Below are 19,042 nucleotides of genomic sequence, written 5' to 3'. Positions count from 1 at the left end.
CTGATACCATCAATCTGTGGATTATCTCAAGAACTTGGATAGCCTGATGAATAATCTTCGTCATCCTTGTAACAAACTCTATGGCCACTGTATGAGATCTATCCATCCAACTACATGTACGCTGGACCAGGTTCCTGAATCATTCTGCTTCATTGATCGATTGAAGGGGCAATGCCTGCACTGGTGATCTAACTGGATCCTGACGTCCCAAAGGTTCATTGATGTGACTGAAATATGTCCTCCATGCACCGACCTCTCTCTCAAGCTTTCTATTCTTTTCCACTTCTTCTCTAAGCTTGTCCTTCAATGCTTCAAATGTGTCGGTGGCATCATCTAAAGTCTGCTCTGCGGTGGATGGTCCTAACTCAAAAGTCTGTATATCATATTCCTCTGCTAGGATTTCACCCTCATATTTGTCTGCTGCCGGTGTAGCTATCTGCAGTTTTCTGGATCTAGTCTCATCTCGAATCATCTTGGACATCTTGGTAGCCTTCTTCTTTTCTGTTACTTCATGTGAGCGTCCAACAAGGCTCTCTAAATCAATTGCATTGTCCTCGTCTTCTACTACGATCACCTTAGTCAATCTTTCCTTCAACCAATCTGGGATATTCGATCTTGTCTCTTGAACTTGAATCTCTTTATGCACTATTTCTTCTTGTCTGGGAGGAGATGTCATTTCATTGTCTTCTTTGTCTTCATCCAACTCATAGTCTTGGAGAGATCCATCTGACGAAACATGCTGTGCCTGTCCTTCCTCCTGTCTGTCATTCTGTACCATAGACTCCATGGATTCTTCTACTTGAATTGTTCTATTCTCTGATCTAGAAGAAGTACCTGGTGTTTGATCTTTGTTGGCACCTTGCTTTTTCTTGGAAGACTCTTTCTTTTCTGATCTTTCCTTTCTCTTCGAACCTCTCGGATGGAGATTGCCCTCACTGGCACATCGAAGGCTACCTTCACCTGAATTCCTAGGATTGGGATTGCCTTCACTCACACTTGCTCCACCTTCGGCTGGTTTCTCTTCCAAAGTAAAAGACATAGCTACGCCTTGTTCTCTCAACTTCTGATGCTGAACGTCTACCCATCTGCGAGTACAAGACAAGACTGGTGCCATCAAAGCATCTAAATCCACGACCTCGGGCTCATTCCAATCCAACCTTATTGTTTTGCTTTCTCTATCATAGGAAGACTGGATATGTCTGCCATTGTCCTGAGCTTGGTCGGCCACTCTGTAAATCCTGCATTTCCTGATGAAATCCAAAGGCAATCTAGAATGTATCTTTCGTTTCACTTCAAGATCATCTAGGAGGTTCATCATAAAATCCTCAATCTGATGCTCATGTCTAAATCTTCTACCGACCGTCTCCTCCAAATGTCCATGTGGATCAAAGCTATTTCTCCAAGCAAAAGATGAAAAAGAATACAAGGCTAACTCCTTCTCTGCGTCATCCATGGCTAAGACATTAGGACATACCTCAACTGAATTACCCAAAATAATAGGTACCTGAACTCCATTCTGATGTCTGTGTCTGAATGCCTTCACATATGCTGCCAACTGCCTTGTTACCTCAAGTAACACAATTCTGTCTGTCGGATACCTTGGCAACATGTACGGAGGTAAAGGACATCCATGCACTCTAATGTAAGTGAATTTGGGAAACTGAATGAACCAAGCACCGTACCTTTTGATGAATTCCTGGGCATCCTGAGATAATCGGTTGTGAATCCCACCTTGCAACGTCCTTGTGATGTTCATCGTGAAAGTATCATTAACTAACTTGTAGTTTTTCCCTGGCGGATGATGTAAGTAGGCATAGGATTCACAAGCTCTGACCTCGTCGAGTCCTCTTCCAATCACTCCTCTGTGAGATAGTCCTGCGTACTCAACATTCCTGATCAAAGCATAGATGACGTATGAACTCATGTGGAAGGACTTAGTAGCCCTGAGTCTCCTCAACTGTACGTCTAAGCAATGGCTAATTATCCTAGCCCAATGTATCGTACCCTTTCCTTGAACAATCACCTGGATGAAGTAAAACATCCACTTCTCAAAATAGAAGGCATGAGGTGCTCCTGTAACTCGGTTGAGCATAGTAATCAAATCTCTGTATTCCTCCTGGAAATCAATCCGGTGCGGTGTGTTCGGTACCTTGCTTAGACGGGGACGACTCTTGAGTAGCCAATTCTTGTTGATTATGCTTAGGCAAGCATCTGGATCATCATCGTACACTGATCTGGCTCCTTCAATGCTCTTATATATCATGTCCCTGTGCTCTGGAAGATGGAAAGCTTCACTTATAGCTTCCTCTGAAAGGTACGCCAAAGTGTTTCCCTCATTGGACACAATTGTCCTGGACTGTGGATTGTAGTGACGGGCACACTCGATCATCAACTCGTGGCACTGAATAGCTGGAGAAAAACCGGCCGCCTTGATGATGCCACTCTCTATTATTCTCCGGGCGACAGGTGATGGCTTGCCAATGTAAGGGACCTCTCGAAACTTCTTCGTGCTAAAGTTCCCCAAGTTTGTATCTCCAATGTTGCTCCACTTCGACACGATCTTGGTCTCCACTTCTTCGGTCTTCTGATCTTCTTTCATGAGAGCTGAGCGACTGGTGGATGCTCCCGCCTTCGGGGTCGCCATACCTACACAACATTTCATTATGAGAACTAGATTTTGCAATAAATAACATAGATTAGAGAGAGAAGTTTTTAGGAAACATCATGATAAGTCTCTAGAGTAAGTCTCTAGAGTTATCATTTCCTAAAAAAAAAAACAACGATGATTGAGCTAAGAGATTCAAAATTCAAAACTTAAAATATGACGATCAATAAAATAAAGCAATAAAATCAAATCGCCATACCTCAATAGAGAGCTAACTCTAGAATGCAAAAAGGAAAAGATCGCCTAGGCAAAATTGAGGTATAAATGATCTTCAATATTATCTCCTCAAAAGATCAACTTCGCCACCTTTGGATTAAACGTGATCTTCAATTGCATCCTTGACAAATTGCTCAAATGGATCCTCAAGTTCGCCTTTGACGTAGTCTTCAATCCTTGGCAAATTCGCTCCAATGAAGTCTTCAAGTTCGCACCACCCTAGATGATATTAGCGCCACCTTGGATGGAATTCGCACTCCTTCAAACACACCTCGCACTTCCTTCTTTCTCCTCAAGATCGCATGTAGAAGGCTAAAAATGATTATGTGAAAATGATTATTTTCACCCTCCATATATAGCGCTTGCATTGCAACTTACCCTCAAGGCCGACTTGGAAAATAAAACCATTTTTAAATGATTTTCAATAAAATAACAAGGCCGACTTACTTAAATGAGCGCTCCATGCGATTTTTTTTATTAATTAATTAATTAATTATTAAATGCCTTGCGTTTTTTAATTTGCAAATTTCGATTTTTAAATAAAGGCAAAAATAATTAATAAATGATCAACGCCATATTAAATGCTAGTTTAAATGGATTTTCAATTTTATCGAACTTAGCATTTAAGGAAAATTTGAAATGTTTATTTGGCGCCAAAATTATGAAAATGAAAGGGACGTACCTCATCGCCCTGGTCCCTTGGAGAGGGACAGGAGCGATCCAAGATTTTGTCATAATTCTTGCAATTTTAACGTTCATCTCCTTCCTTCCCACGTTCAATATCGATCATTTTGATGGATCCTTCGAATTTGATTGCCTTGCATGTGCGCATAAGTGCCTTTGGGTGTTCATCGCCCTGGTCCTTGTCTAAAGGACAGGAGCGATCTCCATGTTCTCACGTTCAATATGCATCTTTGATCTTCGATCTTTCATTTGTGAAGCGAATACCATCTTTGCTCATTTCTTCTACGCTTGTTCCATTTGTTTGCATGTGGTGTTTGGACATTTAGAGGGATCATCGCCCTTGTCCCTTGGAGAGGGACAGGAGCGATCCATGTCTTTCTCCATAATCTTAGTAACTTTAAACTTCAATCTTTGTTGTGATGCCTTCCAAACGCCGTCCTTTACCATGCCCATCCTTGCTTTGCCTCGACTTTGAAGGAATATGAGTGTTTTTGATGGGATCGCCTTGGTCCTTGTCCAAAGGACAGGAGCGATGTGAGCTTTTAGCATGTTTGACGATGTTTGGACGTTCAAAACACTTGCATGTGATCTTCAAATGATGTCTTGAACCTTGTATGATCTTGTGAAGTCTTGACTTAGCACGCATTTGAAACAAAATGGAGAGTCCAAGGCAAATCGCCCTGGTCCCTTGGAGAGGGACAGGAGCGATATGGTCCCTATGTTCATTTTGGTGATTATTTTACGTTTGAAATCTTCGTGTATCACCTTCCTATCATACCATGGACCTTCTACAATCTCGCAAAACTTTGACCTTACGTAAATCTTGCATGAAGTGGCCAATATATCCAACATCGCTCTGGTCCCTTCCTGAGGGACAAGAGCGAACTAGGTCTTAGGGTGCGAATTTCCTCATTGTGATGACCTTTAAGTGTTTGTGCTCGATGAAAATGCCTTGAAATGTCCTTTGCCTCCTTGTCCTGACTTGGATCGGTTTCAAACTTAAGTAAAAGACAATATAACCATTGTATCGCCCTGGTCCCTTGGAGAGGGACAGGAGCGATCCATCTCTTGTGGCCTTCATTCCATTTTGTCAGGTTCCAAATTTATATTCAATGGATTCATCATGGTCTACTCCATTCATCCATGCCTTGACATCGTTTGTAAGTTGGCAAGAAAATCAATTATAACAAAAATCGCTCTGGTCCCTTCCTGAGGGACAGGAGCGAACTGGATCTTTTGGGACCCATGTGGACGTTTAAAAATCTTCAATTTGTATTCAATGAGTTCATCTCATGCTTTTCCTTGCCTTTGAACGTAAACTTGCCTTGATTTTTGCCTGGATCTTGCCTAATGAAGGATATCGCTCTGGTCCCTGGGAGAGGGACGGGAGCTATAAGGTACTTCGCCCTGGTCCCTTCCTGAGGGACAGGAGCGAACTTTGCATTCTGGACCATTCTCCTCCATTTTTGCATCTCAAATTATATTCATTTGGTAAAGTATCTTCCTTTGGACCTCTTCAAATCATCAAGTCAACGAAATCTCGCAAGGACAAGGCAAAATCTGATTTGTAGCTCCGGTCCTTCACTGAGGGACAGGAGCGATTTTCCCCCTGGAGGCGTTTTGGTGCTCATGAAAATCTTCAATTTATATTCAATGGAAAGATCTCGCCGTTCTCCATCACTTCCAATTTGAAATCCGTCTTGACTCTGCAGGAATAGTGAGATATTTGAAAATGAGCTCCCGTCCTTCACTGAGGGACAGGAGCGATTTTGCTCCTACAGGGCAAAATAACATGATTTTTCACATTTTAACACTTCACAAGGGAAAAACAAACCATTTCCAATGCCCAGGATCAAAGATCAAAAAAGTCAAAATTTAGTCAAAATATTCAATTGGACAAAAATTCACACTTTTTCCTCAACACTTAGACAAATTTAAGCTCTGCATCAACATTCCAATTGAACATTAAACCATTCTGGCGAATTCATTGCATTCAAAATTTGCATCCTAGAAAAGGAAGCTCAAAAGCTCTCAAAAATGACTGGATTTTGGCCTGAAAAGACAAAAATAAAAACCCTAAGGCTTGACCCTAAATCCAGACAACTAACCGACTAACAAAATCCTAAAAACGAAAGCGAAAACGAACGAAAAACGAGCAAAAAGAGGGGTCCCCATTTGCGATGGGGCGATGTGTGAAATGGTCACAACAAGGCCCCATGAAGTGAGGAGAATCCACATAGTTTGTCTATCCCCACGTTTGTGTGACTGTCCTAAAAACAGTCACTCTGCAATAAACTTTGTTAAGACCTCTAGGGTGGATGGGAGGGGTAGGTTGGTGTTTGGACTAAGTAGAGGGGAGTCCTCAAGGGTGTTATGAAGTCCTTTGAAAGGGTGAGTAGTTACTTGGCTTGAGAGTTGAGACAATGCACAATTGGTAGACCTATTGGGAATGGTTCTTGTGTGAATGGAATTTAGTGGGTTTAGGTGTGATTTGGTTGTTGGAAGTCCTTAATGTGGACTTCGGCAAGTTGTACAAACCTAGTCCAAGATATATCAATGGTTGAAGAGATGTTAAGAAGCATGAGTGTGGTTTTGATGTATTGTACCTTGTGAGTACTAATAACCTTGTGAGGGGTCTTGTGAGGTTTTAGGGAGTTACCACCTTATCGTGTAGGTGAGTTGGGAGAAAGATCTCCCCTATTGATTGAGTTCCTTGGATGCTTTGCATCACATCTCTCTTATGGGTTTGCCCAAGTTGTATGGATTTTTCATATATTGAATAAAATGAATCTTTAACATGGATTATTATGTGTTTACGTTACCACCAAATCTTAGTCTGATATTGTCCCCCAATAGACAAAATAATTCAGATCATTATTTTAGGCATTGATTTAAAATTTTAAACAAGCTAATACCATTCTACGTGGCCCATTCCCCTTTTGATTTGGGAATTGCATAAGAATTAAAAAATACTACATTAAGTATTTTTGGTAACATCCGTCATTCCCAACTCATTTGTGTAGAATATTTCAATGAATATACAAGATATTTAATTAAAATGCTGATAGATAGATTATGTGATATGCAAGATTACAATTTTTTACTTCTACGGTGCTTGTTTCCAATATAAAATTAATTGTTGGCATGTTTAATTATTTGATGTCAATAATATATTATCGTTATTGATTAACAATGCTATGGTAGTATGTTGTGGCAAGATTATGTTGTGTGACTCATACAAATAAAAGAATTACTAATTAATTAAATAATTAAAAAATAAATAAGTTAATGGTGCACTAAGAATTGAATTAAGGGACATAATTAATTGATAAAAATAATTAATGGTGTGAATTAATTAATTAATTTCTTAAAAATAATTATTTTTAATTATCAGACAATTAGGGGTTCCTTCCATAGTGTGTTGTTTAAGTGGTGGTGATGTTGTTGTGGCCACAAAGGTTCAAACCCCCACTAGGCCATTGTGATCACAAGCTTGTGCCTTCGTCGATCCAATATGCTCATGGGTTCGAGCCTCTACATTGTTACTCGGGGATGAGGTCCCCTGTTTGTAACCTCACCAATTCATAGCTCTAGGTCAAAAGTGTCTCACGTGGTACCAGAGGACGTGTCATGCCAGCGTCACCAATCACGTTAAAAAGTTTACCAAACACTTTTTTAAAAAAATTAAAAAATTACCAAATAATAAATTTCCAATATTAATAGGAGATTAAATTTGAATTGATTCACAACTCAATTGATTTTTTAGTGTGCAAGGTCATAAATGGAAATTAAAAAAATAATTATATCATTTTTCTTTTGGAGCATTAAAGATATTAGGCTTTCTTTGTTTGAGTTATGCACGAGTTCAATGATAAATAAATTAGAAAAGCTATTAGTTTATAAGTTTTTTTTTTTTTTGAAAATCCATGAAACAGAAAAGTATATTTAATTAATAGTTTCTCTAAAATTAATAACTAAATATTATTGAGTGAATTGTAGTCCTACAAATAGAATGAAAATAAAAATAGGATTGTATTTATAAGGACAAGAATTTCTTTAGAAATGTATTGAATTCTAGGGAAAAAAAACAAAAATCAGGTTTGAAGAAAGAGGAATTGTGAAGTACTTTTACACTGAAGTTTAAAGGATTGTGATTGAAATTGTTTTGGGTTTTCTTTAATTTGTCGTCAATTTGCTAAGGAATCAAGGTAAGAATCTTGAATTTAAAAGATTCAGCAAAGATTTATTTTGGATTAACAATGAATGAAGGATTCTTGAAAGAAATGTTAATCTTGTTGGAGATTGATTGCTTGTGCAAAACAGACAAAATATATATGCAAAATTATAGATCTATTAAATTAGATCTTCTAATTAATTTGAGAAAGATTTGGATAGTTTGGTATTGTTTAAGGATGGATGGAAAAATAGAAGATGGAAACTCTAGTTTCTTGTGCATGAAAATATGTAATAGAAACTTTAAGGAAAAGAAAGAAAACTAGGAAGGAGGTTTTCTAGTGAAACAAGTGTTTGATGATTTGGAAATCGGTAGGAATGAATTTGCAATGTGCAATTGACTATTCATGAATATCTATAGCTGTTTTAAGACAGCATACTTATGACTTGTGTGGATTTAATAAAATTGAGGAAAACTGAAAAAATAAAATTGCTACAAAACTAACCAGTCTATTCTGTCAGTAATATTGCATTACCAACAAGTATAACATAAATATAAGTTAAACTGTAGAGTATCACTATGATACTTTGTATGAAACAACATCCATAAATTATATACACACATGAATTCAAGAAATTGTTGTCAAACAACCCAAGCACTATCTCAAAATTGACAATTAGGCCATAACTAATACATCGACTAGGAATAGGGAACTCAACCCATACAATTAGGCACTATTTGGCCTTAAATTGGACTCCAATTTACATTATCTAGTTATGGGCTAGGTTACTAATTTGTATCTCAAACAATTTTGTCATATCCTAACCCATTTCTAGCAAAATGTAATTAACATGTGCAATTCAAATATCCTACTTATGACAGCCAACCTATAAATAACATTATCATAACTAAGATGTATGAGTAAAATGACCAATTCAAACATTGATATGCACACAGACACTTTTCCACCATCAAAATGGTGATTCCTCAATCATCCATGGCTAGTCTCTATGATTGATGAGATGCATCAATAAACAAGGCGGTCTATAATCACAAAGTCATTTGTTCATAACTTCATATAATTATTGTTGAAATATGTAAGTCTTGAATTTATTAAACCATTAAGCTATAAACATACAAATGCAAACACAACACAATTACTAGTTACTAGCATGGCAAAGCCTCATGATAAGGTGGTAACTCCCTTCAACCTCACTTCAACCTCACTTCAAAATCACCAAAACATTACTCTTTAAATTCCTTAGTCAGCCATAGCATGAAAATGCCATTTTCCATGTTTCATTCAATGTGTCTCACAAAAGTCATGTATAGATGGAAGAAAATATCTATAAACTTATGAGCTGCCTCTACTGAATTACAAAGGAAGTCTCTTCTAATTGTGATGATCATAGGTACAGATTGATCAAGTAATCCATAATTTCTTCTTAAGTTCTTCCAATTCTCAAAAAATACAAATTTTCAAAAGGATTAATCAAATTTGTTTGCAATTTACTCACATATATATTATCTTGATATCCCAGTTGTGAGACGATGTATCTCTTCTTTTCATGTCATATTTCATTTGGCTTTGCAAACAAATCTTTTATTCCCAACTTCTTCCCATATACTTAATGTTTTTTAAAATTTTATATTAAGTGAACACTTTACTATTTCTAAAGCCACTTTTAAATATAAAGTGAAATGGAAAATTAACTTTGATACAATTATTGTCATAAGTGTCAATCATCGTGTCTTGTATTTGTGCCACAATCAAATGAACTGACCAAAGTCCCACTTTGTCAAAATGATGCCATATGAGTAGACACTAGGGAGCATTTTTCACGAGGAGCTCAGTTATGAAGCTTTCTCTACTCAAAAGGACCATCCATCTATGTAGCCTCTTCAATTAGTTGAAGATTTCCTTGTGGCTTAGTCTCCGAGGTATTTTGAAATTGGATTACCCTAGCAACATTACTTAGACCTAGGAAGAGGTGATTTAATTAAAAAGAGGATTATCCTAGCTTGTTGCTTTTATGATTCTGTTGTCAACAAAGACAGTAATTATTAGGCATGTGCTAAAAGCCTAAATCACGAGGGGAAATAAGTAGCTCACTTGTATATTAAAATTGCTTTGTAAGATCACCTAGCAACAAAGAGATTTGAATGACGGTCTGTTTTGGTGGTGAAAAGTTTTCTCTTTCCTTTTCTCTCTCACGTGGTGTTTATTTAGTTCAAGAGCTGATGGGTAGTGTTAAGTCTTCCCTATTTATAGCATGTCTTTGCAGTGAATTACAACTCAGGTGGAAAATAGTATCTTCATGCAACCATGGTAGAGATGAAGGACTCATCATATGGAGGAGCAATTTTTTATCAATGATTTGCAATTGGTCAGTGGAATGTTATGTTTTCAACAACCCAAGTGCTTATTCAGCAAAACTTTAGGCTCAAACTAGAGGACAAAATTATAGACATTCAGATGCTAGAGGACTTCCTGAAACTAGTTTTTCTTAAAGAATGGAAGCAAGATGGGATGTGAATGAGGAAAAGTTGCCAAACAGAAAGATGACAAGAGCTAATTCCAAGCCCTACACTAAGATATCCCAGCTATCCATGAAAAGAGGACGGAACCAAGCACCTTCTAAGACCTAGCGAAATAGATCAAGCACCTTGCATGATGTACCATGAAGGGAGGTTGGCTATCCTATGTCTACACCATGAGGAGAGGTTGGACATCCTACGTCTACACCATGCCAAGATTGGCAAAGGATGGCTCTAGAGCTGCAAAAAAATGAGCCTTCTATAAGTTGGAGTTTTGGTCCAAAGAATCCCAATAGTAGAAGTGGACAATCGAAGGGTAATAGGACTCCTGAGGCTAAAATCCCCTCCTCTCCCAATTGGTCTTTAGGCAATCATGAAGATAAACAGGTCATATTCCTTCAACAAAGAAGCCTAGCCCTTTCAAATAAATCCTTGCTATTGGTTGGAACAAGAAATGATGAAAGAAAACACGAATAGAATAAAGATTGAATGAATAAAATATATGTAAATACATACCATATAGGCTTCAGACACTTCATTTATCTAGTTGTATGTTTCCGAAGGCTCTAGTTTTGTAGCCCATTTTATATATGGCTCTAATGTCCAACATCTAGCTATCTGTGTCTGTGGGCTATGTATTTGTAGTCGTCAATCTTTAGATCACTTGATTGGTCTTTGGAACATGTGTAGCTATCTAGCTTTTTATTAAGTGTATACCCCAATAGAACCCACGTTTTACCTATCAAAGGAAATTTTATGTTACTCTATAATAAGTTGAGATAAATCTCAAGCGAAACCAAATGTACCCAAGTGAGAAATATCATATCATAACATAATCCATACATAAAATCCATTAGTATAACAAAATATACAAAAAACATTATAAACTACCATATGTTTCAAAGTTCATGTCTAAACAGCAATATGTCTCATATTCGTGCTAGTACGTGAACTGGAGATATGGTTTGATCTTATTACATTCTTAGTCAAGAGCTCAAATCGAAAGAGATAAAATATAAATAGCAGAAAGTAGAATCTTCCAAGGTTGAACCATATTCACGTCCACACTGATGTGAGAAGAAGAAATCACTGAAAACAATATGGAGGATAAAGTAACAGCTGTAACAATTTCAGTGGGGTAAGTAGGCGTACGAGGAACCAAAAGATAAAACTGTATCACACAAAATCTTCAATGAAGAATAACAATAAAAATCATATTTTGTGGTGGAATTGAACAGGGCATTTTCCAGGTACATATTGTTGCCCTCTTACTGATATGACAGGCCACAATGAATGAAAGGTATCCTCCAGCATGCAGGACAATGTAGAGCCTGAGCAAACCCAACGGTGAAGGTGTGTCTACTCCATAGAGAAGGCATAAGTTCAAATTTGAGAGAAGGGTGTCTGTACACCTGGAACAATATATGAGGTAAATAAATGTACTTGGAGAACTCTGAAAGGGATCACAGACACCAAGGTATTTGGCTAAGGGATTCATTATGCTCATTGCTTCCCCCTCAACCTCTTGATGTTTGGATTAATCCTCTCCAGACAAATGCAGGAAGAGGCTCTTATCTGATAGCAAGTGATCATAAATACCCTCCTCAACCTAAAGGTTTATCATCCTAAGGCCCTTGCAATTAACCGACACTCGCAAAATGAGTGTGCTTAAATTAACTGTGAACAGTTAATTGGCACTAACTCATCCCTCTCTGCTTGCCACAGCTCCTCCCACCCCCGAAATAGTAGAATAGCGTTTATCAGTTGAAGGCGTATTGGTGGGGGCCTTAAGAGACTACCCAAAGGCACTTAGCCATGATCTTAAAAACTACCCTTGCTTTTTAACTGATGTTCATGAATGAAACAATGCCCTGATTCTTCAAAACTTATTATAAAAAACAGAGTCGTTTTAAATCCAGCTAAGTATGTCATGGAGCAACAAATAAAGGCATGGAGGCAGGCATATTAGTGAGAAGAGATTAAATTACTGTTTAACAAAGGAGTTGACAGCTTCAGCTCGGTCCTCTTTGGACATAACCCTTCTCTTTCTCTCCCTTCCAGTGCTAAATAATCTCGTTTTTGCTGTGCATTTTTCATCTGCGCAGAGGGAAACCAAGTCCAATCATTTAATTAATAGTGTATACTATCGTTCATACATTCATCTTGATGTTAAAGAGGAAGAGAGAAGCTTACAGTGAAGCAGGCGCCCAAGGTATAAACGTGAACACCGACTTGCCATTTTAGCATAAGATTCAGCTGCAAGAGAGTTTAAATAAAAGCACTTAGCCATGATCTTTAATGGGCATGCCCAAATAGAGTTGAGGCTTGTGCAAAATTGCGGCTGTTGTTAGTTTTTAAAATTATTATTACAAATAAGAAGAGTTCGAACATTAGTTTAAAAAAATAATCATTATGAAAAGTTGTGATAGCCTTTAAGGTTTCTTCATGTAATGGTTAAAACTCCTGCACTTTTTCCATTCCTTTTTGGTTTAACTTTTTCCATTCCTTTTTGGTTTACTTTCAAGGTTGTTTTTGAAGATTAAGGTGTAAGTAGTGAAAGTTTGAAAATTAATTTTAATTTAAAGAAATGAATTTAGGCTGTATGTGTAATGAGATTTTAGAAATTTTGAATCTAAATTTTAATATTGATTTAAGTCAGCCTCTTCTTAATTAGTTGTTATATATTGACATGAACTTGGAACATTTCAAATTGTATATTGGGGTGTTAGACAAAAGGACAAATCTAATTCACTTTTATTATCCACAAGCTCTTTCTATAATTTGCATCATCATTTGTGGAGCTCTATATTGTGTCATTGCATCATTATTTCCATTAGCATATGTACTTAGGGACAAAGTAAACATCTTGTATGAAGTATATTGTCTTTATCCTTGTTCCAAAAAAAAATGAATCAAATCTTAAGGGTTTAACCAAAGGAGAAGGTCATTGTTTTACAAACTCCTCAAAGATGTTCATCAACATTGTTTGTTTTGTTGATTTCATATGCCAAGAGGCAATGTAAATGTTTTTTAGACAACTAGAACTTCACAAATCATTTTTGTGTGTGAAGGATAGCTACAGTAGCAATGTTCACTTTTGTGGACCAATTCATTTTCATGTGCATAGGTTCAACCCAAATCATAATAAAGGTTAAGTGTCACATCAAATGTGACATCAAAGCAAAATTTAGATCACTAAGCTAAAATCTATAGTTAAACATCATCAAACCCTATACAAAGCTAAGTCCTTGATCCCTTTTTATCATTTAAAATTTATGCTTATACATTTCAATTACCATTCCAACTCATTAATTTTACTTAAGTTCATTGCTTAGCCCTAGATTTATTTATGTAAAAGCATTTTATTCCCTTATTATTGAGTTTATGTGAAGATTTTTTGTCATAAAATTAATTTGAAAGATATTTTTAAAGGATTAAATAAAAAAATGAACATGATAATTGACAATAAACATATTTTTTATTGCATTTTTTTTACTGCAAATAGCTCTAACTCGCCCAATGGGCAATGAAAAATGCTCCAACAGTCAGATAGATTGTTATTAGATTAGTGATCTTCCTCTACATTTAAGGGGTGGGGGGTTCCTTATATGATTATTAATTAGAGTTTTTGGGGTAAGCTTTTAACCTAAAAATGGGAAATGCACTATAATAGATGGAAAATTAGGGTTTCACAAATTATGCTTTATAAACTAGGAAATGACCTAACTTTCACATGTAACACATTAAAAGGAGGATGCACTCAATAGATCCAACTGCAATCATATTAGGAAAAGGGTTGAATGTTGATTGGTCCTATTTCCTTTTGTTTGAGTTGAAAATGTGTTTGGAAGGATGTAAATTGAATGCCAAATCTAAGGTAAGAAGTTACATGCAATGAACTAGCAACTTAGACTAATTATGCTAACTGATAATGAAACAAAAACTTCTCAATAAGTATAGAATTGAATAGGGAATATGAATGTGCAGTTGTGACTGAAAATCTAATGTTGAATTAAGAGGACCAAGGCGTTGGGCGCCATGGTCTACTAAGTTGTGAACTAGGGGTATGAATCCTAATGCAACTTGAGCGGTGACTTGGAAATCTGAGGTTGATCAAGAAGGACCGGGGCATTGGGTGCCCTGGTCCCTAAGAACTAAGTTGAGATTCTGAGAGCAAACCTATACTTGCTTCTTAAGACTTCCGGAAGCTTTCCTACTCCACCAGATACTTGCACAAAAGAGGAAAGAAAGGGGGTTGTGGATAGAGGTTTGTCGTAGGTCAAACCTAAAGTTTGGAATTAACCCTAATTAAAATAGAAATTGAACTTGAACTAAATTGTAAAATCTTGCTTTTTGAGGGCAAGGCTAAAATGCTTGAATTTAGATGATTGTACCTTCAATAAATGATACAGTGTTCTTAGGACACATAAAATTCATCATGAAATCATAATTGAAACATAATATGAAGATGTCTTGATGTAATTTGTTGCCTTGAATCAGATTTACTCTTGAATTGATGATAATGTTAGCATAAGATGCAATTATGAAAATCAATTGAGAGGGGTGCCTTATATAAGGATTTCATAATTAAAAACACCATCAGGATGACTTAGATTTGATATATTTTCACATAGAGTGGGATTTGAATTAGATAGGAACACTAAATTATCCTCTCAAAATTTAGGAAAAAAAGTGTAGGACCGCGATGAATGTCTATTACATGGTCCTATCAACTTTTTTTCTAAATTTCTAGGGATGTGAGATAACAAGAATCTAATGTCGAATCTATATTAGTGGCTCAAACCATAATGCATACGTATACAAAATATTCTATGAGAGTTGAAATTAGGGTAAGATTAAGAATAAATTAGGATAAAATGATAAAGGGCACACCTAGAATTAAGGGCCCAAATAAGAGTGTGATGATGTAAAAAGTGGAATAAGACCATAATACTAAATTAAATCAATTAAGGTCCTATAATGCATAGAGGAAAGAGAAATACTAAAATAGGTGCTAGGAGAGTGCGGAATTGGACACAGTAATAAAGGTGTACAATTTATGACGCTATAGGTACATTAAAAAAAAAATTTAAAAAAAAAAAAGAGAAACACTAGATGAGAGACATAATTAAATCACCTAAACTTCTTAAGAATATACTTGAGATAAAAGTGTGTAGAAATAAACAATGACACAGAGTTCAACATTTTGTGCCCACAATAATACCTAATAAGATTGACAATTACTTTTTTCCAATATGTAAAAAAATGAGGAATTAACCATATATCATACATACGATTGATATGCAATCAAGAAAGGACACAATAAACTCAAAGCCTAATAATATTCCTTTGATTCATATAGCCCAAATGTGGTCATGCATAAAAGAGAATTATTAGGGAACCATTACAAAGTATTATAAGGAAAACCTGCAATCTCTAAAAGAAAACTAGACACAAAGTTTTGAAATAAACCTTCAAATCTTTAATGAAATGAGAATTCAAAGTATTCCAAAAAATCTTGTAGAATGGTTGTGTTAAAAAAATAGTCACTTTCAACCAAAAGTTCACAATTATAAACCCCTCTTACAAATATTTTTATATGAATCGCTCAAAAAATAATCTCAACCTTACAATTCAACCTTGTATATATATGTTTCCATGTATAATTATTGCTTGAAATGACCTTTGTTTTTTATTTTAGCTCTATTTTCTAACTAATTAAAATAAATGAGTATGCAAACTTAATAAATCTGACTTTTTTTATTAAATATCCAAGTCTTTCAATTGAAACCCAGTGCTCATACAATTGTCAAGGCATTACATTAAACAGTTTGTGTATTTTGAATCTTACATAGATCTAGAAAAACATACTAATGTTTTGTTATCTCTTATGATTTAACAAGAGCATCAAGTAGACAATTTCATGTGTAAAAATTGGGGTTCAACACTTTTTACATCATCTTCTCCATAATCAAGTATGCTTTATCTATGTTTCCTACTTTTCCAAACCCATCTACAAGAATACTAGATTAAAAACTATGCCTTTTGATTTTGCATCTTCAAAAAGCATATATGCTTCATCTAATTTATCAATCTTTGTGAGTTCATAAATAACATCTCCTAATAAATTAACATGTGATGATAACACTTTAATCTCATTTCTTCAATGAGTCGATAAGATTTTTTCATTTGTCCCAACTTGCAAAATCTATGAATGGTAGTGTTATATGCATGAGTATCAAATTCACAAATTTGATCTTCAGTACAACTTGTAGGTCTCATACATGTTTTCCTAGCTTTTATGAGACTATGCATTAGAATACAATATAATCTAACATCTAGAGAATGCCCATGCACGTCCATCTCCTCAAATCCATCTCCTCAAATATTCCATGACCCTTCTTAATATCCCCTTCCCATATTATAAATATTTCTTGATAAGCAATGTGTATATAAGAACATTTTGTGTGTGTCCTTTGTATTGCATCTTTTCAAAAAGTATGTATGTTTCACCAATACTACCAACAATTTTTTTATAGAATTTGGAGTACAATTATTGGCTCTCAAACTCTCAAAAAGGTTACGAGCTTCATCTAATTACTTACGCTTACACAACTTGTGAATCATGATATTCATTGTCATTACATTTGGAAACAAACTTACTTGTGCACTACTAAGCCTTGTATATTGTAAGACTCATCTACCATGTTTGTCTTGCATAGGATATCAATAATGATAGTGTAATTATAGCATCTTTTTTCATTTCATAAAAAATCTTAAAACCTTCAACTACTCTTCCTTTCTTTCAAGGTAAGTAAGAATAGATTTTTATGCTATGACATTTACAATACTTAATTAGGTGTAAGGGAGCATACCACACTTGAAGAAAATTCCTTGAATCATGTCTTTACTCAAGGTAGTGACCTTTCATTTATTTGGAAGTTTTGTTTTGCATGCTTTATTCTTGCATGTTTCAAGTGTCCTAGTATTTTTCTCCACGTCCTTGCATAAGAAAAAGTCAAGGCATTTGAATTTAAACTAGTGATCATTTTGGCAATGAAAGAATAATCCATTAAGGAACTTTAGAAGACTTAATAATTTTTAGTTTTAGAACTTTTTTGTATTGAAAGCTTTGAAAATTCATCAACATATTGGTTGTTCACAATTATCAACATTTTACAAACATGTTTACTAGAGTACTTGCAACTATAATGCCTAGTAAGAATTTATTTTCCATTGTGCTTTTAAGGGGATCCATACATTGTTCCAAAGCTTCCATCTTGAAATCCCCTCTTACATAATAGTGTAGTGTTGTAAAATTGCAACCCTTGCAATTTTGACCACATCTTAGGCCCTCACCTTTGCAACTACATCTCCCTACTTGATTAAGACCCCTCTCTACACCTTCATTCTGAACTTCCTCCCGTCTCAGCCCTGATATCATTTTAGGACCCTATCCAAGCCCCAAAGTGGGGCAAGATAGGGGTGTGGTGCCCTTTTCCCCCTTCTTTAGGTGGCCCTAAGATAGGTCCATCCCACCCTTGAACCCAGTTTGCTTTTCAGGATTTAATCTCCCCGATGTCGGCCTTTGGTGAGATGGATTAATTCTCCTAGGCTAGTATAAAAGGGAGTTAGTCCTCTCATCTTGATATACAAGAATAAGGAGAATAAGCAAAATTCAAGCGAAAGGTCTCCATTATTGTCATCAAGCATTCAAGTCTTCAAGCATCCATCAAGTTCTCTTCTTCATGTGTCTTCTTCATTCATCCATTGGAGCAACATTACAACATTCATTTGCAAGCATGTGTGTGTGTTAGGTTTGTGTCATGTTACATGCCATTTCATACAATATTTGTGATTACATTCAAGAATCAAAGCAACCATCATCAACAAATTGCAAATCTACAAGGTATACATTTCCATCATTTACATTTAAGCATTTGCAATTACTTTCTTTCAAGGTTGATTCCTCAACTGGGGTTTGACTAAGGCAAACCCCTATCCACAACCCTTCTTCCATTCTTTTATGTGTGTAGGTTCCAGATGCACAACTATAATTGCAGGTTTGGGCTTCATTTGCAGAGACGAAAAAACCCTTTTCGACGCGTGGATTTTTCAGAGGACCAAGTATACTTTCAACCGAATTTTCTCCAAATTTGCAAGGTAGATCCGTATCATTTTAAATATCTTAGATCTAAAGTTACAACGCGATCCCGAACTGGTAGCTCATTATTCCATCCATTTTGTCTCCCTTTTCTACATAGTCAATAAGTCAACATATCTATTTACAAAAGAGGGCAAATTGCATTCTAACCCTTGCAATCCACTTGGTATTCACATCCTTATTCCCCTTGGATTTGGATCTATTAGATTCAACCCCTCTTTGAATGTAAAGTATCTCCCAAGTGAAAATCATCCTAGTGGTTTCCTTTCTCTCTCCTGGGTGGGGAACCACTGGGGTTCAATTTTCCACTTTACATTTTGGTGAACCTGACGTCTTACATCTTAATTTTGATTCCTTATTGTTAGATCTGAATAATTGCAATTTGAATTTCAAAATTTTCATTTCCAAGTTTGATCTTTTTGCAAATATTAGAGGTTAATTGTATAAAAAACCCTAATTTTTCATTTTAAGGAAATTAAGCTTGTGAAGTGTAGCATTTTAGTTGCTTATTTCAGATCTGATTCAAATCTGTCTTTTCACTCTACAAATTAAGTGGTTAAACAACAAAACCCTAATTTTTAAGAATCTCCTATTTTGACCT

General features: G+C 35.8%; 1 protein-coding gene across 1 annotated transcript in view; it reads right to left on the bottom strand.

Annotated features, from left to right (window-relative positions):
* LOC131053735 (uncharacterized) overlaps positions 1-12,625 on the bottom strand; it is a 65,579-nt gene extending 52,954 nt beyond the window's left edge. The window contains exons 1-2 of the mRNA XM_057988371.2: positions 12,471-12,625; positions 12,266-12,374 (exon numbers count right to left, since the gene is read on the bottom strand). Coding sequence (XP_057844354.2) covers positions 12,266-12,374; positions 12,471-12,567 — 206 coding nt within the window. The 5' untranslated portion in view covers positions 12,568-12,625. The remainder of the gene's footprint in view (positions 1-12,265; positions 12,375-12,470) is intronic.
* Between the last annotated feature and the right edge of the window lie 6,417 nt (positions 12,626-19,042).

Source organism: Cryptomeria japonica, chromosome 6 (assembly GCF_030272615.1).
Source record: "Cryptomeria japonica chromosome 6, Sugi_1.0, whole genome shotgun sequence".
NCBI lineage: Eukaryota > Viridiplantae > Streptophyta > Pinopsida > Cupressales > Cupressaceae > Cryptomeria > Cryptomeria japonica.
Note: the sequence above shows the minus strand (reverse complement) of the source record. Positions and strands in the feature narration are given on the sequence as shown.